Genomic DNA, 24824 nt, shown 5'->3' on the forward strand with positions numbered 1-24824 from the left:
CATTGATATCTCAGAGTGGAAGATAGTGGTGATTTTTTTAGGGATCTCTAAATACAATAAGCCACTCTTTTGGGGACAGTGTCTAGAGACACCAGAATGGTTGCCTTTGACATGCAATTATAGGCTTTCTCCAATATAGCCAGTTACAAAACTAGGCTGTTTTGAACCCCTGGCAATAGTATTGTTTACTTTTTTTTTTTGTCAGTCTTGGGGCTTGAACTCAGGGTCTGGGTGCTGTCTCTGAGCTTCTTTTCCTTACTAGCACTTTACCACTTGAGCCACAGTGTCACTTTTGGCTTTTTCTGTGTATGTGGTACTGGAGATTTGAACCCAGGGCTTCATGTATTGTAGGCAAGCACTCTACCACTAAGCCACATTCCCAGCCCATAGAATTGTTTATTTTTGTACCAAGAAAGTTGTGAAAACACCAAAATCTGCATATGGCGTGTCCACATGACTTTGAGGGGTTCATGTAAAACCAAAAGTCCTCACGCAATTATCTAAAATGAAAAAAACACATGTCAGTAGGGCCTATATGTGTACCAGATGTGTCCACTACAGGATCAAGTGTGCTTCCTTTATTGAGAAGAAAATTGCTGTGAAAATAATAAAGGCACAAGCACAGAGTTTGAAGCTAAATAAAAAGATGAAGCTTGTTTGTCCAGAATGTATAAGGTCTGTAAAAAAAGAATTTCCAAGCCGGGCACCACTGGCTCATACCTGTAATCCTAGCTACTCAGAAGGCTGAGATCTGAGGATCACGGTTGGAAGCCAGACCAGGCAGAAAAGTCCCCATGAGACTCTTATCGCCAATTAACCCCTCAAAAACTGGAAGTGGAGCTGAGACTCAAAGTGGTAGAGTGCCAGCCTTGAGCAAAATTGCTCAGGACAGAGCCCAGGCCCTGAGTTCAAGCCCCAGGATTGACAAAGAAAAAAAATTTCCAAGGAAAAAAAGTCTTTTTGATAAATTAAAAAGGCTTTATTATATAATAAAATAAATCTGTAAATATTTACAGTTTTGACCAAGTTCAGTAGAAATAATATTAATAATTATATGATAATAGTAATTAGTAGTAGTAGCATTGTAATCAATCATCTGAGTGCCAGTGGCTTATTGTATCCTATTTAGGAGGTAGATTTGGGAGGATTGTGGTTCAAGGTTAGGGCCAAAGTTTGCAAGTTGGATATGGTGATACATGCCTGTTATTCCAACTCACAAGAGGCTGGGATCAAAAGGGTCACAGTTAGAAAACAGGTAGCCAAAAATTTCACGAGACCCTATCTCAACAGGAAAACTAGGCACAGTAGTATGTACCTGTTATCTCATAGTTCAAGCCAGCCTGGGCAGAAAGCAAGACCATATTTAAAAAATAACCACAGCAAAGCCTGGTACTGGTGGCTCATGTCTGTAATCCTTAGGAAGCTGAGATCTAAGGATTGCAGTTTGAAGCCAGCTGGTGCAGTAAAGTCTGTGATACTCATAATCTCCAGTTAACCAGCAAAAAGTAGAGCTGTAGCTCAAGTGGTAGAATACCACCTTTAAGTGAAAATACTCAGGGAGAGCATCCAGGCCTTGAGTTACACACACACACACACACACACACACACACACACACACACCTGAGCACCAGTGGTTCCAGGCCTTGAGTTTAAGATCACACACACACACACACACACACACACACACACACACACACACAGAGCTGGGCACCAGTGGCTCAAACCTGTAATCCTAACCACTCAGTACTGGGAAGTTCAGATCTGAGCATTGCAACACACACACACACACATGCACGCACCAGTGAGAGCATCAGGGAGAGCATCCAGGCCTTGAGTTACACACACACACACACACACACACACACACACACACACACACACACACACACACACACACACACCCTGGGCACCAGTGCTCAAACCTGTGATCCTAACCACACACACACACACACACACACACACACACACACACACACACACACACACACACACCCTGGGCACCAGTGCTCAAACACACACACACACACACACACACACACACACACACACACACACCCCTGGGCACCAGTGCTCAAACACACACACACACACACACACACACACACACACACACACACACACACACACACACACACACACACACACACACACACACACACACACACACACACACACACACACACACACACACACACACACACACACACACCCCTGGGCACCAGTGCTCAAACCTGTAATCCTAACCACTCAGTACCAGGAAGTTCAGATCTGAGCATTGCAGTTCAAAGCCATCTTGGGCTGGAAAATCCATGAAACTTTCATCTCCAATTAATTACCAGAAAAGAAAAGAAACTGGAAGTGAGCTGTGGTTCAAGTGGTAGGGCGCTGGCTTGAGCTAAAAAGCAGAAACCTCTAGGATAGTGCCCAGGCCCTGAGTTAAAGCCCAGGACTAGCACAAAAAGAAAAACAAGCTAGCTGTGCACCAGTGGTTCATTCCTGTAATCCTAAGGAGGCAGAGATCTGAAGATTGCAGTTTGAAGCTAGCTGGGGAAGGAAAGTCTGTGAGACTTATTTCCAATAAACTACTCAGAAAAAGCCGGAAGTGCTGTGACTCAAGTGGTAGAGCATTAGCCTTAAGCTCAAAAAGACTCAGAGACAGCACCTAGGTCCTGAGTTCAAGTCCCAGGAACGTCAATATACGCCCCACCAAAAACACAAAACAAAAAACAAAAAGGGCTGGAGATGTGGCTCAAGCACTAGTAAGTGTAAAGTTTTGAGTTCAAATCCCAGGAATCACCCCCCCCCCCCAATTTCATGAATCTTTGAAATTCCCACATGTATTATGCAGCCTAAGTGATAGAGAAAAACTCTCAGCCCTCTGTGATTGTCAGATGTGTTGAAATTGTTGTGTGATCTGCTGAGACTTTGGCTGCCTTAATTTGCTTCCAGGAACCACATGATGCCCCCTAAGCAAGGTCAAGTGAATATGGGAAAATGACCATTTTAGATTTGCTGAAAGGTGGCATGTTTGTTTTTTGCCAGTCCTGGATCTTGAACTTGAGTGCTATTTCAGTGTTTCTGTTCATGGCTAGCACTCCACTGCTTGATCCATGGCCCTACTTCTGCTTTTTTTTTTGGTTGTTAATTTGGAGATAGTCTCACTGACTTTATTGCTTGGGCTAGGTTTTGAACTTTGATCCTCAGGTCTCAGCTTCCGGAGTAGCTAGGATTGAAGATGTTAGCCACCAGTGCTTGACAAGGTGGCATGATTTTTTTTTCCCCATCCTGGGTCTTGAACTCAGGGCCTGGGTGCTGTCCCTGAGCCTCTATGTGTGCAAGGTAATGTGTCTTATATCTAGTCTTCTGTTTTACTCAAAGGAGCGGACAAATGAAATTGCCAATGTGGAGACCATCAACAATGGGAAGTCCATCTTCGAAGCCCGCTTAGACATTGAAAATTGCTGGCAGACCCTGGAATATTTTGCAGGCTTGGCTGGATCCATGGCTGGTAAGCCTTTTCCTTTCTCTGCTCACAAGATCTAGAGGAGCAGAGCCTAGTGATGAAGAGAAAACATCTTTGAGTTAACACAGGCCTGGTTTAAATTTTGGGGTCACTGCTTTCTATTTGAGTGCACAGGATTTACTTTATCTTGTCTTATCTAAGCTGGAGATAATGCCCTGTACCTCTTGGATTGTTTTAAAGATTAAATGAGCTACTACATGTAAATCACCCAGCATGTACGTGTTCTGGCAGGAGCACATCATGTGTTTGTTTGATGGATTTAGCAAAAGACTAACAATTTAGAAAGCCTGCAGCAGTTCATATTTGATGGTTAGTAGGACTCAGCTGGGCCAGAAGTCCAAGGTTTTATAGTCCCCACACTTCTTTGCTACTGAGTCTTCCCCTCATTTTTATTTCATTTGAGTTATCCAAAAGAGGCTCTGGAAACTTTTTTTTGGGAATTGAGCAAGGTGCCAGTGGTTTATACCTAGCTACTAAACAGGCTGAGATCTGAGGATTGCAATTTGAAGCCAACTTTGACAGAAAAGTCTGAGACTCTTATCTCTAATTAACCAACAAAAAGCTGGAAGTGGAGCTATAGATCAAGTGGTAGACATCCAGCCTTGAGCAAAAAAGTAAGGGACACTACTCTACTCAAGCCCTGAGTTCAAGTCCTAGTACCTGGAGGAAAAAAATATTAATTTAAGTAGGATGAACATGTGCTGGTAAAAATCTTGGGGAAGCATGGATCTCTGTTCTTTTTGTTGTTGCTGTTGTATAAATATTTATTTATTTTTTGAGACAAGATTTTTGGTAGCTCAGGATGCCCCTTGGAGTTGAGATTCTCCCAAATCTACCTTAGTGCTGGGATTACAGGCATGCACTACCATCCTTCAGCAAACTATATCCTACTTTCTCCTTTGTTTTCCCCTTAGGTGAACACATTCAGCTCCAAGGTGGATCCTTTGGTTATACCAGAAGAGAACCTCTGGGGGTCTGTGTGGGGATAGGAGCATGGAACTACCCCTTCCAGATTGCCTGTTGGAAGTCAGCTCCAGCTTTGGCCTGCGGTAAGAATGAATTACTCTGCACTGTGAGCTGCTGGTCTCTCCTATTCTCTGCTCTTCACCTCTCTATAAACACACACTTGGAAGCAGAAAGGGCTTGTTTGGGATATTCATACCTCAGAGGAGGGAGGTCCATTCCTGCCCAGCTTGTCCCTCATATTACTTAAGTTATACACACTAGTCATGTCTATATATTCCTTAAAAAAAATTATGCCTAGGGCTGGGAATGTAGCTTAGTGGTAGAGTGCTTGCCTAGCATGCATGAGGCCCTGGGTTGGATTCCACATAAACAGAAAAAGCCAGAATGGAGCTGTGTCTCAAGTGGTAGAGTGCTAGCCCTGAGCAAAAAGAAGCTCAGGGACAGTGTTCAAGCCCCAGGACTGGCAGGAAAAAAAATATTATGTCTGCCATTTGTTTATTTAGTTTTGGGCAGTAGTGAGGATTGAACTTGGCAGGTCACCATGCTTGCTAGGGAGGTCCTCTACCTCTTGAACCTGGCCTCAGCTCTCTACTTTAGTATGAGGAGAGGAGGTAACTTTTTTCCCTGCTAAATTGCATTAGAACTTGGCTTTCTTGGACAAGAATTTCCAGAAGTAGAAGATAAGCTATCACTTTCATTGGTGTCCTAAGAGAAATGATAAAGCTACCATCAGAGCAGCTCTGCTGGTTGAAAAACAGAGACTTCTGGGAGCAAGACAGTGTATCTTTAAAGGATTTTGAGGGAACACTGCAGTTAGGACACTGAAATGTGGTTCTGTCCTGTTGTCTTGAGTGTTTTGTTTTTGCACTTTTTTTTTTTTTTCTGAGGGGCAGTGTATAGAGGAGGAATAGGTTCAGAGGTAAGCCATTAGCTTTTGGGACCTTTAGGTATTTGGTTTTAACTGATATGTAATGGGACTGATTGCACCTCAAATGCTAATGTAAGCTTTTTTTTTTTTTTTTTTTGGGTCCGGTCATGGGGCCTGAACGCTGGGCCTGGGCGCTGTTCCTCAGCTCTTCAGCTCAAGGCTAGCGCTCTACCACTTGAGCCACAGCGCCACTTCCGGCTTTTTTCTTTTTGCTTATGTGGTGCTGAGGAATCGAACCCAGGGCTTTAGGCATGCAAGGCAAGTGCTCTACCACTGAGCCACCTTCCCAGCCCAATATATATATTTATTTATATTTGTTTGTTTGTTTTTCTTGTTGGTTGTGGAGCTTGAACACTGGGCCTGGGTGCTGTCCCTCAGCTCTTCAGATCAAGGCTCGTGCTCTACCACTTGAGCCACAGTTCCACTTCCTAATGTAAGCTTTAAATGAGGTGATTTATGTACAATGGCCTTGCTATGCGTAAGGAAATACTATTTGAGACTGAGCAAGTGTATGGTGTGAGCTGCCTTTAATGAGAGAAAGCAAGATAGGAAGGACAAGATGGTCTGTTAAGAACATTTTGGGTGTGGAATTTGATGGGAGGATGGGAAACAGTTGGAAGTGTCTGGGCTTGTTCTTAAAGGATCACCACTTTTGAGTGTGTGTGTGTGTCTTGCATTTATGCAGGAAATGCCATGGTCTTTAAACCTTCTCCCTTCACGCCTGTTTCTGTTTTGCTCCTGGCTGAAATCTATACCGAGGCTGGTGTGCCTCCTGGGCTCTTCAATGTGGTGCAGGGAGGTGCTGCCACAGGCCAGTTTCTCTGTCAGCATCGCGATGTGGCCAAGGTTTCCTTCACCGGAAGTGTGCCTACTGGAGTGAAGGTATAGAAGAAACCAGCCTTGGTGAACTCACATGATTCCGGATCTGGTAGTGCCAGATATGCTACACTACTGTCATGTTGATGGATCCATACTCCTTTCTCCAGGATGTGTTTTATATGTCTTTGGATTTTACCTAGATGATATGGGGCCAGAGCCTGACGTGGAAGTGGGAGGCAGGGAGGGAACAAGCCTGGGCCTAGTGTGGAGAAGGTCCCTCCCCTGCCTGAGGGGACAGTGGGGAGAGTGGGGGCCTGTGTCGGAGGCAATTTTGTCAGGTTATTTCACATTCATTTGTTTTTTTTTTTATTTTGGGTCCAGTCGTGGGCCTGAACTCTGGGCCTGAGCGCTGTCCCTCAGCTCTTCAGCTTAAAGCGAGCGCTCTACCACTTGAGCAACAGCGCCACTTCTGGCTTTTTTCTTTTTGCTTATGTGGTGCTGAGGAATCGAACCCAGGGCCTCAGGCATGCAAGGCAAGCACTCTACCACTGAGCCACCTTCCCAGCCCACATTCATTTGTTTTTAGTTTGTGTTCTGAGCTCTGTTAGCCTGATACACAGTAACACAAGAATTCCTGGCTTGATAATCCTGGGAATTTGCCAGGGTTTTAAATGAACTCCTTCTTTAGATTTTATTTTTAATAATTAATTAATTAATTTGTGCTGGCAGTGGGATTTGAACTTGGAACCTGGGCACTGTACCTCAGCCTTTTCACTCAAGGCTGGCACTCTACAACTTGAGCCATGCCTCTACTTCTAGCTTTATTTTTTAAATTCTTTTTTTTTTCCACAGTGGTCCCTGCGTGTCCTGTTTGAGTACCTGCTTTTTTTTTTATTGTAAAAATACTATACAGAGGGGTTACAATTACATGGGCAAGATAATGAGTGCATTTCTTATCAAGCATTGTTGCCTCCTTCTTTGTTTCCCCTTCCTATCCCTTCCCATCTCCCCCCCCCTTTTTAAATTCTTTATTGTGATTAAGTGATTACATAATTTCACAAATTTTACAGTATTGTGGGATAGCGTTGCTTTGTTAAATTTACAAACACATTCTAACTTTCATGGGGCAAATTGTCTATGGTGGTCTATAAAGTTTATGAGTTCTATGAGCTTTGACAATACAGTTATTTCTTCCACATCGGGTGATGTGCACATTCCTTTCTTTTTTTTGCGTAGAATTAGTTGTTCCCTCTTTCCCACTCATTCCCTCCCTCCCATCGCTGCCATTGAGTTGCTTTGTTTATTTTGATCAATGGCCAGTGCAGCTGATGGGTCCCACTGTTGTATGTTTTTCTCTGACTTCCTCTAGTTCTGTGTCCTCCAGCTTTCTGCTGGCTAATTGGAGATAAATGTTTCATAGAGTTTTCTGCCTCAGCTGGCTTCAAACCTTGATCCTCAGAACTCAGCTTTCTGAGTAGTTAGGATTACAGGCATGAGCCACCAGTACCTGACTTCCTCTTTAGATTTTGAAGTATAGTTCTGTGGATGTACTTCAGATTTTTGGAAAAGAGTATTTTAAGTAGACAAAGGGCACAGTGTATTAATGGGTAAGGCTGTGGGTCATAATCTAGTTCAGGGTGACTGGGTTTAGGTTTAGGTGGGTTAGCATGCAGACTAACTGGTGTTCACCCTCCTGCATACTTTGTTTTATTCTGTAAGATCATGGAGATGTCAGCTAAAGGAATCAAACATGTTACCTTGGAGCTCGGAGGCAAATCTCCTCTCATCATCTTCTCTGACTGTAACATGGAGAATGCTGTGAAAGGGGCACTGATGGCTAACTTCCTCACACAAGGCCAGGTATGGACCTGTATGGGAGAGGCTTAGAAGGAGTGTTTACTGGTGACCTAACAGCATGTCCTCTTGCTTTCTGTTGTACCAGTTCAGTATTCTTTGTATATATGTGTGTGAGTGCATACCAGTACTAGGCCTTGAACTCAGGGGCCTGGCACTGTCCCTGAGCTTCTTTGCTCGAGGCTAGCACTCTACCACTTGAGCCACAGCTCCACTGCAAGCTGTTTTGGTAGTTAGTTAATTGGAGGTAAGAGACTCAGACTTTCATGAGTGGGCTGGTTTCTAATCATGATCCTCAGATCTCAGCCTCCCAAGTAGCTAGGATTTGTAAGTGTGAGTAACCAGCTCCCAACTTGGCTCAGTACAATTAGTAAAAGAATAAATTGGAGCTGGGCAATGGTGGCTCATGCTACCAGGAGGCTACTCAGGAGGCTGAGATCTAAGGATCGTCATTTAAGGCCAGCCCAGCTTGGGCAGGAAAATCCCTGAGACTCTTATCTCCAATAACCCACTCAGAAAACAGGAAGTGGCAGTGGCTCAAGTGGTAGAGCGCTAACCTTGAGCTGAAGAGCTGAGGGACAGCGTTCAGGCCCAGAGTTCAAGCCCCATGACTGACAAAAAAAAAAAAAAAATTAAATAAATTGGGACTGGGAATGTGGCTTAGTAGTTAAAATTTATGTACAAAGATATTAGTCACCCTATTACTTATGATAGTCAAAACTGTAACATCCTAAATCTCTCTTAGGAAAAAATATTTGTGTGAGTTAAGATGCATTTTTATTAGGAACTACTATAATCCCCATTAGAAAAGATCCTGTTGGGGGGCTGGGAAGGTGGCTCAGTGGTAGAGTGCTTACCTTGCATGCATGAGGCCCTGGGTTGGATTCCTCAGCACCACATAAGCAGAAAAAGCTAGAAGTTGGCCAGGCGCCAGTGGCTCATGCCTGTAATCCTAGCTAGTCAGGAGGCTGAGATCTGAGGATCGCAGTTCAAAGCCAGCCAGGGCAGGAAAGTCTGTGAGACTCTTATCTCCAATAAACCACCAGAAATGGCGCTGTAGCTCAGTTGGTAGAGTGCTTGCCTTGAGATGAAGAGCTGAGGGACAGCACTCAGGCCCAGAGTTCAAGCCCCAGGAAAAACACACACACACACACACACACACACACACACACCACACACACACACACACCGCACACACACACACACAAAACTGGAAGTGGCACTGTGGCTCCACTGGTAGAGCACTAGCCGTGTCCAGGCCCAGAGTTCAGGCCCCAGGACTGACAAAAAACAAAACAAAACAAAATTCCCCCCCAAAATCCTGTTGGACTGGGAATGTGGCTTAGTGGTAGAGTGTTTGCCTATCATGCATAAAGCCGTGGGTTGATTCTTCAGTACCACATACACAGAAAAAGCCAGAAGTGGTGCTGTGGCTCAAATAGTAGAGTACTAGCTTTGAGCAAAAAGAAGCTCTGGGACAGCACCAAGGACCTGAGTTCAAGCCCCAGGGTTGGCCAAAAAAAAAAAAAAAAAAAAGAATAAATTAACATTGATACATTGATAGATTTTTCTTTTCTTTTGTTTTTTGGGTCCGGTCATGGGGCCTGAACTCTGGGCCTGGGCGCTGTCCCTCAGCTCTTCAGCTCAAGGCTAGCACTCTACCACTTGAGCCACAGCACCACTTCCGGCTTTTTTTTTTCCTTTTTGCTTATGTGGTACTGAGGAATCGAACTCAGGGCCTCATGCTTGCAAGGCATGCACTCTACCACTGAGCTACCTTCCCAGCCCTGATAGATTTTTCTTAACAGCTGGCCCATGTCTTCTTAGCCAAAGATTTTGTTCAAGATCCATTTTGTGACCTTACATTTTTTCCTTTATGATTAAGAATTATCTTCTATATGATATGTTGAGACTGTTTCCTTCCTCATCAAATGTTTTCCTCAATAGCTTAGTTTCTTCGTGAGGATTCCTGCTAAGAACAGTTTTTTTTTTTTTTTTGTGGGGCTTGAACTCTGGGATTGGGCGCTGTCCCTCCGCTCTTCAGCTCAAGGTGAGCGCTCTACCACTTGAGCCACAGTGCCACTTCCAGTTTTCTAGTGGTTTATTGGAGATGAGTCTTACAGATGTTCCTGCCCGGGTTGGCTTTGAACCGTGATCCTCAGATCTCAGCCTCCTGAGTAGCTAGGATTACAGGCATGAGCCACTAGTGCCCGGCCTAAGAACAGTTTTTGAGGTGGTTTTCTACCTTCTCTGTGTGTCAGTCCATCTTCTACTCCAAGAAGGAATTTCACCTTCTCCTGTTTTTTATTTACTAACATTTTTAATTTTATTTTATGGGTTGTAATCCATTATTTATTTTACAATCATTATTTATTATGTAACTTTTATTTACTTTAATTTTTATTTATTTTTTTTTACCAGTCATGAGGCTTGAACTCAGAGCCCGGGCACTGTCCCTGAGCTTCTTTTTGCTCAAGGCTAACATTCTACCACTTGAGCCACAGTTCCAATTCTGGCTTTTTCTCTTCATATGGTACTGAGGAATTGAACCCATGGCTTCATGCATACTAGGCAAGCACTCTACTGCGAAGCCACATTCCCAGCCCCATTATTTATTTTGATAGTCAGATAACTGCAGGTTTGGCTAGTAGGAGCCCTTTCTACAACTTTCTTTTTTTTTTTTGGCCAGTCTTGAGGTTTCAACTCAGGGCCTGGGCACTGTCTCTGAGCTTTTGCTCAACGCTAGCACTCTACCATTTGAGCCACAGTACCACTTCCAGCTTTTTTTTTCTTCTTCTTCTGTTTTTGTGGTACTGAGGCATTAAATCCAGAGCTTCATGCATGTTAGGCAAGCAGTCTACTACTAATATTCCCAGCCTCTACAACTTTTTTGATATACTTTCTTTCTTGGAGTACTTCATTATTTTCCAGGTGTTCTAATCTCTAGGAAAGACTCCTTTCTTGGGCTGAACATTACAGTCAGTTCGTCTAGGCACCCCTGGTTTCATTGAGTCAAAAGGTATTTAGAGATCAAGATGGTGGGCTTGGGAGGTAGCTCAGTAGCAAGAGTGTTTGTTTAGCATGTGTTCAGGCCCTTGGTTTGTTCCCCAGCCCTGCTCATACCTCCCTTGCCCCTGCCATGGTCAAAAAACCCCCCAAAAAACAAACAACCTCCCCCCCCCCCCAAACAAACACCAAAATAAAAGCCAAGGTATAAGGGATTCTATATTCTCTTAAGAGGCCAGTGCTAAGAAATACACATTTAATGTGTATGAGTACACATACACACTCCTATGCTTGTGTGTGCCTCTATTAACAGCCACAAGTTATTGCAGATCATTCCAATTATAGTTCCACATCATAGGATACAGTTTGGCTGTTTTCCTGTTTGAAATTCTCCCTGTTGTAATTTCCTTTTCTGGCAGTAAGAAATTTGATTCTTGTTATCCACAGTATATTTAGGTAATTGCTCAGTCCTTGAATGTACTGCAGTAGTATAAAATTGATGAATCTATACCACCGTGAAAAGTAATTCTAAGTATGGGCATAATACTATGTTTAAGAGTTCCTTGGGGGAGGGGGAGGTAGCTCAGGGGTAGAGAGAATGTCTAGCATAAGAAAAACCCCAGGACTGCAAAAACAAAAGCTACTTTGGTCAGTCCATCTTTCCTTGCCTTCAGTATGGTTAGGATACTAATTTAGAATGATAGATTTTATTTTTTGTTTCTGTTTCATTGTGAGTTGATCTTTCCCATCCTTAAATATTAAAAACTCTAGCTGGGTGCTGGTGGCTCACGCCTGTAATCCTGGCTGCTCAGGAGGCTGAGATCTTAGGATCATGGTTCAAAGCCAACCTGTCAGTTATGGGCCTTAACTCTGGGCCTGGGAGTTGTCACTCATCTCTTCTGCTCAAGAGGAGCACTCTACCACTTGAGCCACAGTGCCACTTCCGGTTTTCTGGTTAATTGGAGATAAGAGTCTCCTGGACTTTTCTGCCTGGGCTGGCTTCAAAAGGTGTTCCTCAGATCTCAGCCTCCTGACTAGCTAGGATTATAGGCAAGAGCCACCAGTGCCTGGCTTTGAGAGACTCTTATCTGAAATTAACCACCAGAAAACTGGAGGTGGTGGTGTGGCTCAAAGTGGTAGAGTGCTATCCTTGGGTGAAAGAGCTCAGAGATAGTGCCTGAGCCCTGCGTTAAAGTGCCATGACTGACAAAGAGATTTAAAAAATCTATTTTGATTGGATAAAACACTTAACTGTTTTTTTTTTTTCTTTCTGTCCGTTGTGGGGCCTGGGTGCTGTCCCTGAGCTCTTCAGCTCAAGGCTAGCACTCTACCACTTGAGCCACAGCACCACTTCAGGCTTTTCTGCTTATGTGGTGCTGAGGAATTGAACCCAGGGCCTCATGCATGCAAAGCAAGTGCTCTACCACTGAGCCACCTTCCCAGCCCCACTTAACTGGTTTTAAATGTCATAATTTCACAAAGCCCCACTCTCTTCTGTTCCCATTATCTCCTCCTTTGCTTTCCTGTCCATCCACTTGTGTCACCTTTCCTTTGTTGTGTTGCTTTTTGCAGCATTGTTAGAAGTACTCCCTTTGCTTTTTGTTTCTACTTACTATATCCTGGAAGCCATTCTATTTCCTTCTCTGTTTTTGGACTTTCTTTTCTGTTTATTTTCACTATATATATTTTTTTGTTTTTTAATTTTTTATTGTAAAGATACTATACAAAGGGTTACAGTTACATGAGCAAGGTATTTTTACTGTATTTTAATAGTATTCATGTTAATGTCCATGAGAAAGTCTAGTGATTATTTTCACTTTTAGAGTCAACCATTGACTGAAATTGAAATGCTCGTGTGTGTGTGTGTGTGTGTGTGTGTGTGTGTGTGTGTGTGTGTGCGCGTGTGCGTGTGCGTGTGTGTGTGCGCGCGTGTGCGTGTGTGTGTGCATGTGGGTGCGTGGGTGCCTGTGCGCACGCATGCACGCGCACCTATCCTGAGGCTTGAACTCTGGGCCTGGGTACTGTCTCTGAGCTTTGTTTGCTCAAGGCTAGAATTCTACCACTTAAGCCACAGCTCCACTTACTGCTTTTTGGTAGTTAATTGGAGAGAAGAATGTTAAGGCAGCAGCAAAAGGAGATTATATGATCCAGGATCTTTTTCCTTTTGCAGGTTCTAAGATTTGAACTCAGGGCTGGTTGCTTGCTCAGCTTGCTTGTTCATAGCTGATACTCTACCATGTGAGCCACGCTTCCAGCTCAACTTTTTGCTGGTTAATTGGAGATGGGATCTCTGGGAAATTCTGCTTGAGTTGACTTTGAGCCTATTGTCCAGTTTTCTCAGTGTCTTTCTCAGTGTCCTTAGCTAGGATTACAGGCATGAGCCACTTTTACTCAGCATGAGCATTAATTTTGATCTTAAAAGGTAGATTGCAGTTGCCAGTATAGTCTACAGTTACATATGTGATTCTTCCTAGTAGGATTGGGGACAAATTTTAGAAATGAAAAAATCCTTTTAGGGGCCGGGAAGGTGGCTCAGTGGTAGAGCGCTTGCCTTGCATGCATGAGGCCCTGGGTTCGATTCCTCAGCACCACATAAGCAAAAAGAAAAAAGCCGGAAGTGACGCTGTGGCTCAAGTGGTAGAGTGCTAGCCTTGAGCTGAAGAGCTGAGGGACAGCGCCCAGGCCCAGAGTTCAGGCCCCATGACCGGACCCCCCAAAAAAAATCCTTTAAAAAAAATGTACCACAGAAAAGCTCAAAAGCTATACATATGACCCTATAAGATGATGTTAAGCAAACTGAACCCCAAGATAGCGACACAAGGTTTGTTTTTCTTTCTTGCTATTGTTTTTTAATGTATTTATAATGTATACTATGTGATTTTTTTTGTTTGTTTCTTTGGTATGTTCCTCCCCCATGGTATAACCCCTGTTTTCACTGTATTTGATTCCGGTATCCTGCATCTTGTATATACATTTTTCTAATTTGGGAGGGGAAAGAAAATAACACAATGCTTAAATAGGGATACAGGTTGACCCATTGTAACAATGAAATGTACAAGACACTGTGTTGAAAATGAACTTTACAACTTCAGCCTGGTGGGGGCGGGGGGGGGGGGGAGAAGGGGAGTTGGAAGGGAAGAGATGGTAGGGGAAAAACAAAGGAGGGGGTAATAATGCTCGATAGGATAGGAAATATACTCATTACCTTACTCATGTAACTGTAACCCCTTTGTACAGTATCTTTACAATAAAAAATATATAAAAATAGTACCAGTGGGGGAAGCATATGAATGGAGGTAGGAAGATTGCGCAAATGCAGTCATTGTATTCATTGTGTGTACATTATGTAAAAACTGAACTGTGTCCCCTGGCGTTCATGGCTCACACCTGTAATCCTAGCTCCTCAGGAGGTTGAGATCTGAGGATTGTGGTTCAAAGCCAGCCTGGGCAGGAAAGTCTGTGAGACTCTTACCTCCAATAAACCACCAGAAAACTGGAAGTGGTGCTGTGGCTCAGGTGGTAGAGTGCTTGCCTTGAGCTGAAGAACTCAGGGATAGCGCCCAAGCCCAGAGTTCAAGCCCCATGACCAACCAAAAAAAAAAAAATGCACTGTGTAACTTGAGGGTAGTGATGGAAAGGGACAAACGGGGGAGAATAATAGGGATGGTGTTGACCAAGAAGCACTGTACTCATAATCTGACTCAGGGAATTATAACCTCTTTGTTCAACTATATCATCATCATAATAGTAATAAAAATAATAAATATCATGTCTCTTTTAGGTTTAAAGTTGCTAGATTATTTTTCTTTTTCCATTTCCCTTTTTCTGATCTTGTGTCTGCCCTTTAGGTTTGCTGTAATGGCACAAGAGTATTTGTACAAAAGGAAATTTTTGATAAATTCACTGAAGAAGTGGTGAAACAGACCCAAAAGATAAAAATTGGAGATCCCTTTTTGGAAGATACAAGGATGGGTCCCCTTATCAACAAACCACATCTGGAGAAGGTTCTTGGCTTTGTTAAATTGGCAAAGGAAGAGGTAAGAAACGAGAGGCGGCTAAGAGGGCAGTGAAAGGCTGCTGGCTGAGTGTCTCTTCTGGTTAATATCCAGTGGCCATGCATGCCCTTCTGCTATGCTAGGCTATGCTCTTGCAATGGGGAGATTTTAATGTTTCAGGAATGCATATGGGAGTGACATGTTTATCACAGAAGATGTATTCTTTCTCTTTTCTTTCCAGGGCGCTAAAGTGTTATGTGGTGGAGATGTGTATGTTCCTGAGGATCCCATATTAAAAGATGGATATTACATGAAACCTTGTATATTAAGTATGTCTTCTTGTCTGCTCTTAAATGGGTTCAATGAAGTATTAAGTATATCGAATGATTATGTGTAAAGTATGTATGGAATATAAAGCGATGACCCAGGTGTCGTAAGTAGATGTGGGTTACCTCTGAAGCCCTCTGGGTGCCCTGCTTCTAGGTCAGCCATATGTATTAGGTTCCATGAGAAGTTCAAGGAAATGAAAGTAGCTAGATACTGGTGGTTCACACCTGTAATCCTAGTTACTCAGGAAGCTAAGATCTGAGGATCAGTGGACACTTTTATTCCAATTAAGCACCAAAAAAGCAGAAGTAGAGCTATGGCTCAAGCAAGAAAGCTCAGGGACAGAGTCCAGGTCCTGAGTTCAAGCCCCAGAACCAGTACCAAAAATAAGTTTACCATTAGGATATTAATTTTTGTTTGTTTAGTTTCCTCTCTTTTGCATGTTTGTTTCTTTTCACTATTTAACATTGTGATGAATATTTTTGTAAAGTCAGTGTTGTTTGACTTAGTAGAGGTAGAGTTACACAAAGGCTGTAATTTAATAGAGATTATGAAACTGCCAGGTGAAAAGGATATTCCAGCCAGTATTCACAGTTGGCCATGTCATAATGGACTTTTTTTTAAATAAAGTGCTATATTTTCCTATTAACTGTGAATAATGCATTTAAAAAATTTCCTAAAATGAATTTTTAAAAATTATAGTTAAGTAGTTACATGAAGAGGTTATAATTCCATAAGTCAGATTAAGAGTACAGTACATGTTGATCAATGTCACTCCTTCCATTGTGGTCCCCTATTATTTCCCCTCCCATTCCTACTCTCAAAGGAAGAAGTCGTTTTTGAGGGTCTGAGCTAACACTCCCTTCTCTGACATACTGTTTTTTTTTTTTTGTTGTTGTTTTTTGGGGTCCAGTCATGGGGGTTGAACTCTGGGCCTGGGCGCTGTTCCTCAGCTCTTCAGCTCAAGGCTAGCACTCTACCACTTGAGCCACAGCACCACTTCCGGCTTTTTTCTTTTTGCTTATATGGTGCTGAGGAATCAAACCCAGGGCCTCAGACATGCGAGGCAAGCGCTCTACCACTGAGCCACCTTCCCAGCCCCTGACATACTGTTTTCTATAACTGCTTTCAGCTAATTGCAGAGATGACATGACCTGTGTGCAGGAAGAGATCTTTGGACCTGTTATGTCCATTTTATCGTTTGACAGTGAAGAGGAGGTTCTGGAAAGGGCCAACAACACCACTTTCGGACTAGCAGCAGGTGTTTTTACCAGGTACGTAGAAAGGGACCCCAAATGAAGCAGCTTTGAAGGGTTGAGCTACAGAATGCTAAGATGAGCAGCTGACCTTCCTCCTCCCCAAAGTTGCCCTCCAGCCATCAGCATTTTCCATTTGTTGAAGTTTATGCTTTTTTTTTCCTTTTGCAATGCTGAGGATGGAACCCAGGGTCTCGTCCATTCCAGGCAAGTACTCTGCCACTGAGATACCCTCCCCCTCCAATCTTGTTTGCTTTGCTTTAAGTGAGGCGATGCCAAAGCAGCATTTTGTAGTTTGCCCTCAATGGCCTGGCAACCCTGCTCTCAATGTAAATTGAACCATGAATTTTGCTGATGAAAAAGCTGTTCCTTCATTCCTTCACTGAGTAAACATTTTAGGTTCTGGCCTGTGTAAAGCATTGGCTGAGGTACTTACTGGAAACATACGTATTTCTACAATTAAAACAATGTTTTAATGTTATTATAAAGGTGTTATACAGAGGGGTTACAGTTACATAAGTCAAGTAAAGAGTAGGTTTCTTTTTGGACAATGTCACCCCTTCTTGTATTTCTCCCATTTAGAAATTTATAAGCAAGGGGCTGGGAAGGTGGCTCAGTGGTAGAGTGCTTGCCTTGCATGCATGAGGCCCTGGGTTCGATTCCTCAGCACCACATAAGCAAAAAGAAAAAAGCCAGAAGGGCACTGTGTCTCAAGTGGTAGAGCACTAGCCTTGAGCTGAAGAGCTGAGGGACAGCGCCCAGGCCCAGAGTTCAGGCCCCACGACTGGACCCTCCCCCCCAAAAAAAAAAGAAATTTATAAGCAAATGAGTACTGGTAATATTCTTCAAAAATAAGATTATTATTAATTATTATTATTATTTTGTCGGTTGCGGGGCTTGAACTCTAGGCTTGGGCGCTGTTCCTGCGCTCTTCAGCTCAAGGCTAGCGCTCTACCACTTGAGCCACAGCGCCACTTCCGGTTTTCTAGTGGTTTATTGGAGATAAGAGTCTCAGGGACTTTGCTGCCCGGGCTGGCTTTGAACCGAGATTCTCAGATTTCAGCCTCCTGAGTAGTAGGATTACAGACATGAGCCACCAGTGCCCAGCAGGATTATTTTTTTTGTCAGTCCTGGGTCTTGAACTTTGGGCCTGGGCACTGTCCCTGAGTTGCTTTTGCTCAAGGCTATTATTCTACCACGACTTCTGGCTTTTTTTGTTTATGTGGTGCTGAGGAATTGGACCCAGGGCTTCATGCATGCTAGGCAAGCACTCTACCACTAAACCGTATTCCGAGTCCAACAGGATCTTTTTTTTAATGGGGCTTATAGTAGTCCTAATAGTTGGACTGGGATGTAGCTTTGTGGCAGTGCACTTGCTTAGCAAGTACAACGTCCTGGGTTTGATCCCCAGTACCAAAAAAGAAAAGACAAAAAAAATACAGTTAAAAACCTAGGAGCTAGGAAGGTGGCTCAGTGGTAGAGTGATTGCCTTGCATGCATGAGTCCCTGGGTTCGATTCCTCAGCACCACATAAGCAGAAAAAGCCGGAAGCGGTGCTGTGGCTCAAGTGGTGGAGCGCTAACCTTGAGCGGAAGAGCTGCGGGACAGCACCCAGGCCCAGAGATCAAGTTCCAGGACAAACAAAAAACAACAACAACAAAAAACCCTTAATAGGGATTGCATCCTAACTCACATAGATAGTTTTTCCTAAGAGAGATTTAGGATGTTCCAGTTTTGAATATCATATGTAATATTGTGACTAATATTTTTATACATAAATTTTAACTAATACAAGTAAAAGTGATTTGGGAGCAAAATTTTTCTGAAAAAGCCAGGCATGGTGCTACATAGACATATGTAACACTAGCACTCAATAGTCTGATGCAGGAGGATCATGAGTTTGAGGTTAGCTTGGGCTGTGTAGCAAGAGTGTCTCAAAAAAAAAATCACTAAAATCAAGTATGTATTTCTTGATTGTGTACAAACTTTGATTAAATGGCAATAGAAGGCAGATTTTTTTTTCCATTTAGAGTTAATGCTGTTTGTTTGATGTGATGTCAGAGGTCAGATTATTTGTTGCTCTGTGGTCAAGAACCCAGGAAGGAAGAACCCACGTCTTCTCTCCAGTGAAGCATCTTGGAGGCATGCTGTCATTGCTTCCCTTTGAGTTCTGAAGAAAAGGTTGGGAGCTGCTTTGCTAATGAGATGAGATGATTGAGCAGGTTAAGTGTTCTTGCTTGACCACCATCCATACTGGCAAAGCCCATCAGGAGGAAGTGTGATCCTAATGTGCTGAGTTACTTCTTTCTTATTTTTTTGTTGGTCATGGGGCTTGAACTCTGGGCCTGGCTGCTGTCCCTCAGCTCTTCAGCTCAAGGCAAGCACTATACCACTTGAGCCACAGTGCTGCTTCTGGGTTTCTTGTGGTTTACTGGAGATAGAATTCTCACAGACTTTCCTGTCTGGGCTGGCTTTGAACCTTGATCCTCAGATCTCAGCCTCCTGAATAGCTAGGATTACAGGTGTGAGCCACCAGCACCCGACTTTTTTTTTTTTTTTTTCTTAAACAACTTTACATTCTAACAATCTTACTGGGATTAAGGCACACACCATACAGCTCATCTATTTTAGTGTTTTTAGTATATTTGCAGAATTATGCAATTATAGCTGCAAAATAGCGTAATTTTAGAATATTATCAGTAGATTTTCTTGATCCCAAGAAGAAACTGGGTCCCTTAACAGTCACCTCTCATGTTTTCTCCTTCTCAGATCCTGCAACATTGACCTATTCTGTCCCTGTGAATTTGCCCATTCTGAACATTTTATATAGGTGTAGTCATACCGTTGTGGTGTTTGTGTTGGCTTCTTCCACTTTTCCTGTTTTCAAAGTTTATATATGTTGGAGCATGTATCTGTAAATTCCCTTTTCCTCCTGAAAAGTTTTCCACTGTATGGATCTACCACCTTTAGTTTATAAGACTTCTTTGCTTTTTGAGGCAGGATCTCATTGTGTAGCTCAGGCTAGTCTGGAACTTACAGCCCCCTTGCTTCAGCCTCCTGAGTCTGGTGTTACAGCTTTAAACTACCATGCCCAGCTTACTGTTTATCCATTCATCTGTTGGTGGATAATTGTCAGATTGTTCCTAGTCTTTTTTTTTGTCAGTCATGGGGGTTGAACTCAGGGCCTGGACATGTCCCTGAGCTTTTTTTGCGTAAGACTAGCTCTCTACCTCTTTGAGCCACAGGAATACTTTGTTTTCTGGTGGTTAATTAATGGTGTGTCATTGCAGTTTTGCTTTACATTTGTGTTGATTGTTTGCCATTTTCTTGACAGTTTTTATTTGCAACACAAAAGTTTTAATTTTGACAAATCTTTTTTTTTTTTTTTTCAGTTTTGCTACTTTTATTTCAGGGGCTTTGCCTAGGCTAAGGTCATGGGGCTTTTTCCGTGTTTCTTCCTACAAATTTCCTGGTTTTCCCTCTGACACTGTAGGTCTGTGGTCCACATGAGTGGATATTGTGTGTAGAATGAGAAAGGACCTTTTGTGTGTAGGTATGTGGTTGTTCTTACACTATTTGTTGAAATATTTTCCCCCTATTGAGTAGTTTCTTTTTTTTTAAATTTAATTTTATTGTCAAGGTGATGTACAGAGGGGTTACAGTTACATATGTAGGAAAGTAAGTACATTTCTTGTCTGTTGAGTAGTTTCTATGCCCTTGTTGTTCTGTATTTTGTAAATGCTGTTGGATGAAATGAAAACTAAATCTATTTCTGTTTTGCTTAAATGGTGAGTGGTTTTGAAACATTTTGAAGAAACAAAAATTTGGCAAGATTTCAGGACCTTTAGATCTAGCAGTCTGAGTGTTCCTGTAGGAGCATAGCATAAGCACTGTGAATAACCCCAGTCTCTTTTCTCCACAGAGACCTCCAGCGGGCTCACAGAGTAGTGGCAGAGCTGCAGGCTGGAATGTGCTTCATTAACAACTATAATGTCAGCCCAGTGGAATTGCCCTTTGGTGGATATAAGAAATCAGGTGAGGCTGGGAAAGTGGCTTAGTGGTAGAGTGCTTGCCTAGCATCCATGAAGCCCTGGTTTTGATTCCCCAGCACCACATACACAGAAAAAGCCAGAGGTAGCTCTGTGGCTCAAGTGGTAGAACACTAGCCTTGAGCAAAAAGCTCAGGGACAGTGCCCAAGCCCTGAGATTAAGCCTCAGGATGCAAAAAAGAAATCAGGTAAGGAGCTGGAAAGTGCAAAAGCAAACCAGGTTGCTAAGAGGACTGTCATATAACCAGTCATTATACCCCAGTGGTCATAAGTCTACCTGGGTATATTCACCTGGGGAAATACATAGACTCCTGGTCTTGCCCAGACCCACTGTGCCAGTCTGTGGGAATGGAGGCCAAGTGTCTGCAGAGGGCTCTGCGGTACACATATTAAATCATTCTATCTGGGCCATGTTTTTAAATGTCATAATTTACCACAGTTCTAACTCACTCCCTCCCACTGGGAGTATTTTCCTTAAGCTACTGCTGCCCCATTTCATAGTCAGACATGTATTATCATCATATGTCAGAGACCTTGTATCTGGCAAATACTTACAGGCATCATGTGGGCAAATACATAAACACTACTGAAATGGTCCTGGCAAGTTTTACAGTCTGATTTGGTATTTAGAATTGTCCTGGCATTTCTTAATCACCTCTAATCCCTGTAGGGCACTTGGAATAACTGGATACATAGCCCAAGTAGAATTACTACCAAGGTACCATTTAGTATGGTCTGAATCACCCAGAATAATGTACACTGAAGTTAAGGTTCATGTTATGTGTTTTCCTGTCCTTATCCCTAAAGACCTGTGGGTCACACTTCCCATCCCTAGCCCACAGATAGCACATGGGTTGAAGACTGGATCCCATATGTGAAGATTCTGTGTTCTTCCCTGCCTCAATAAGCAGTGTGTGCTTTCTCTGACAATGTCAGTGACAGCTCATCCTAGCTCCTTCTCTTCCTTTTAGGGTTTGGCAGGGAGAATGGCCGAGCGACAATCGAGTATTATTCGCAGCTGAAGACTGTGTGTGTGGAGATGGGTGATGTGGAGTCTGCTTTTTGAAATTCTTCTGTGAGGCCTGTCCATGAGAGAATTGAGAGCTTGTCAAATCTAGACTTGCAGTTATTATGGATAATTGTTCAGTGTTCTTCACCTATCACTCACCTGTCTAATGAAAATGTGCCTAAATGTCCTTTAGATAGTAATCAAGGAAACTGTGATTTTCCTCAAAGCTAATTTCTGTGAAATCTGCCAAAGCCAAGAACGCACTTCAAGAGAATAGGTAGATTAAACATTACATTTCTTATACTTCTGATTCCAGCCATGTTAATTTCTTCTTTCTTTTTCTTTTTTCTTTTTTAGCTTACTTTAAAGAACATGATACTTTGTAGTTTCCTAGTAGACTCAGTAGATATGATTTCTGTTGGCTGACTTTTTTGTGTGTGTTGGTACTGGGCTTAAATTCAGGGCCTGGTGCTGTCCCTTAAGTTTTCCACTCAAGGCTGGTTCACTACTTTTTGAGCCCCAGCTACACTTCATACTTAAATACTAAGTATTACATTTAATGCTCAGAGATGAGTCTCATAGACTTTTCTGCCCAGGCTGACTTTGAACCTCAACACTCAGATCTCAGCCTCCTGTATAGTGGCCAGTGAGTCACTGGCACTGGGCTTTGTTGATATCCACCCCCCCCCCCCCCATCATGGGGCCTGAACTCTAGGCCTGAGCACTGTCCCTCAGCTCTTCAGCTCAGGCTAGTGCTCTACCACTGAGCCACAGAGCCACTTCTAGGGCCTCATGCATGCAAGGCAAGCACTCTACCACTGATCTACCTTCCCTTCCTTGTTGACATTTTTAAAGCTGTGTTCTTCTGTCATTCCCATTGAGAAAATTGATGATTCATATAGAGAGGGGATTAAATAATAGATGAGGGTCAGGTTTTGTACAACTTGGAAATTGATTTCATTCAACCCCTCCCCTCCCACATATACATACCCCCCCCCCCCTAGTAAAACTTGCCTTTGGTCCTTAAATACTACAGATAGCTTGTTCTCTTGATTTTTAGCACCCTAACCCAAGTTTGTTCTCTTACAGCAAAAAAGTTGCTTTTTTAAGTGCTTAAATATCACTGCTAATGTATAGTGAAATTAAAAATAAATTACATGTTAATCCTTTTTCTTTCTTGTTTTGAAACTCAACACAACTTAAGGCTGTGGCTGAGGGATCTGATCCACCTCTGGCAGTTAAGTACAAAGGGCAGATTGAGTTGCTATAAAGAATTTATAGGGCCAGGTGCTGGTGGCTTGCATCTCTGGAGGTTGAGATCTGAAGATCTCAAAGCTAACCCAGGCAGGAAAGTCTGGGAGACTCTTATCTCTGATAAACCACTCAGAAAACCAGAAGTGGCGCTGTGGCTCAAATGGTAGAGCTCTAGCCTGGAGCTGAAGAGCTGAGAGACAGCGTTTGGGCCCAGAGTTCAAACCCCACAACCTACAAGAAAAACAAAACCCAACAAAACTTATGGCTCCAGGTTGTTTCCCATTGTGATGGGGCCAATCCTGAAGAGCTGGCACATCACCTCACGTTCCTTGTTGGAGGCTGCTGCATTGAGACCCTGTCCTGCCCTTTCTCTCCTTTCAGGGGACTAGTTAATAACAAATGATGTTGGCAGTTGGAGTTAAAGAATTGAGGGACAGGCCAGCCGCTGGTGGCTCATGCCTGTAATCCTAGGTACTCAGGAGGCTGAGCTCTGAGGATCGCGGTTCAAAGCCAGCCCGGGCAGGAAAGTCCATGAGACTCTTATCTCCAATAAACCACTAGAAAACTAGAAGTGGCGCTGTGGTTCAAGCAGTAGAGTGCCTGCCTTGAGCTGAAGAGCACAGGTACAGTGGCCAAGCCCTGAGTTCAAGCCCCGAGACCGACAAAAAAAAAAAAATGTCCATCTAGGCTGCTCCAGCCTAGATGGACAGTGTCATTTCAGAATGTGGGAATTGTTGAATCAGCCTGCCTGGGGGTTAGTGGAGGTCATTTGTGATAGCTAGCTAGGCACAGAGTCGTCTCACCCTGTGTCTTAGGGCCTGGTGTAACAGAAACAGTAGGAATTGCCTGGGAAGAGAAGCTTCTGATGCCCCTTCTGAGTTAGCTCTGAATTTCAGATGAAGAAACTGATTTGAAGAAAGAGGATCCAAGACAAGTTAGTGAATTGAGGGGTTGTCTAGACCTGGTGTGGGACTTGAGATCCTGTGCTTCTGTGGTTTCTGTGACTGCAGTAAGAAGCCTTTGCACATGTGATGGCTTGAAGCAACACAAATGTGTTATCTGGACATCATATATTTAAAATGGTTTTTTACTTGGCCAAATCCACAGAGTTGTCAGGATCACGCTTCCTCCAGAGGCTCCATAAGAATTCTGTAGTTGGATGTTGAATAACTCATCCACAGATGTGTATGCTAAAGGCATGGTTCCAGGGAGTTACAATTGAGGCTTGGTGGAACCTTCAGTGGGTTGGGGCTCCTGAGGTGCTCAGGGCATTGGGTGTGCCTTCCAAGGGAATGCAGAACTCCACCATGCACTCCCGCCATGAAGGGCCCAGAGCAATAGCCAGTTGATGTGGATCAAACCCTCTGAAACGAAACCAAAAAGACCTTTCCTTTCCTTTAAAAAATATTTTTTGTGTGTGTGTGCCAGTTCTCAGGCTTGAACTCAAAGGCCTGGGCACTGTCCCTGAGCTTCTTTTGCTCAAGGCTAGCGCTCTACCTTTGAGCTACAGTATGACTTCTGGCCTTTTCTGTTTCTGTAGTACTGAGGAATTGAACCCAGGGAGGGCTTCATGCATGCTAAGCAAGCACTTTACCATTAAGCCACATTCCTAGCCCTAGCTACTGTATTTCATAAATTTGTCTGAACAAAGAATTGAAAGAAATGACTGATGGGCTGGGACACCAGAAAAATGTACATGTTCTGTACAGATGCAGTTATTAGCATATTTCTTTTCTTTTTCTTTTTTTTTCTTCTTGTGTCGCCTTGGCTTGAACTTGGGGCCTGGGCACTGTCTCTGAGCTTTTTTTGTTCAAGGCTGGCACTCTACTACTTGAGCC

General features: G+C 43.2%; 1 protein-coding gene and 1 non-coding gene across 2 annotated transcripts in view; one reads left to right on the plus strand and one right to left on the minus strand.

Annotated features, from left to right (window-relative positions):
* Positions 1–22144, plus strand: part of Aldh9a1 (aldehyde dehydrogenase 9 family member A1) — a 28879-nt gene extending 6735 nt beyond the window's left edge. The window contains exons 3-11 of the mRNA XM_042677325.1: positions 3379–3508; positions 4438–4572; positions 6103–6299; positions 7956–8096; positions 14945–15133; positions 15333–15420; positions 16551–16692; positions 20597–20709; positions 21695–22144. Of these exons, the coding sequence (XP_042533259.1) occupies positions 3379–3508; positions 4438–4572; positions 6103–6299; positions 7956–8096; positions 14945–15133; positions 15333–15420; positions 16551–16692; positions 20597–20709; positions 21695–21789 (1230 nt within the window). The 3' untranslated portion in view covers positions 21790–22144. The remainder of the gene's footprint in view (positions 1–3378; positions 3509–4437; positions 4573–6102; positions 6300–7955; positions 8097–14944; positions 15134–15332; positions 15421–16550; positions 16693–20596; positions 20710–21694) is intronic.
* Trnaa-ugc lies at positions 9796–9876 on the minus strand. Its single transcript has one exon. It is a non-coding gene; the product is annotated as a tRNA-Ala (tRNA).
* Positions 22145–24824: the final 2680 nt, after the last annotated feature.

Source organism: Dipodomys spectabilis, unplaced genomic scaffold, assembly GCF_019054845.1.
Source record: "Dipodomys spectabilis isolate Male_0828 unplaced genomic scaffold, ASM1905484v1 ptg000036l, whole genome shotgun sequence".
Taxonomy (NCBI): Eukaryota; Metazoa; Chordata; class Mammalia; order Rodentia; family Heteromyidae; genus Dipodomys; species Dipodomys spectabilis.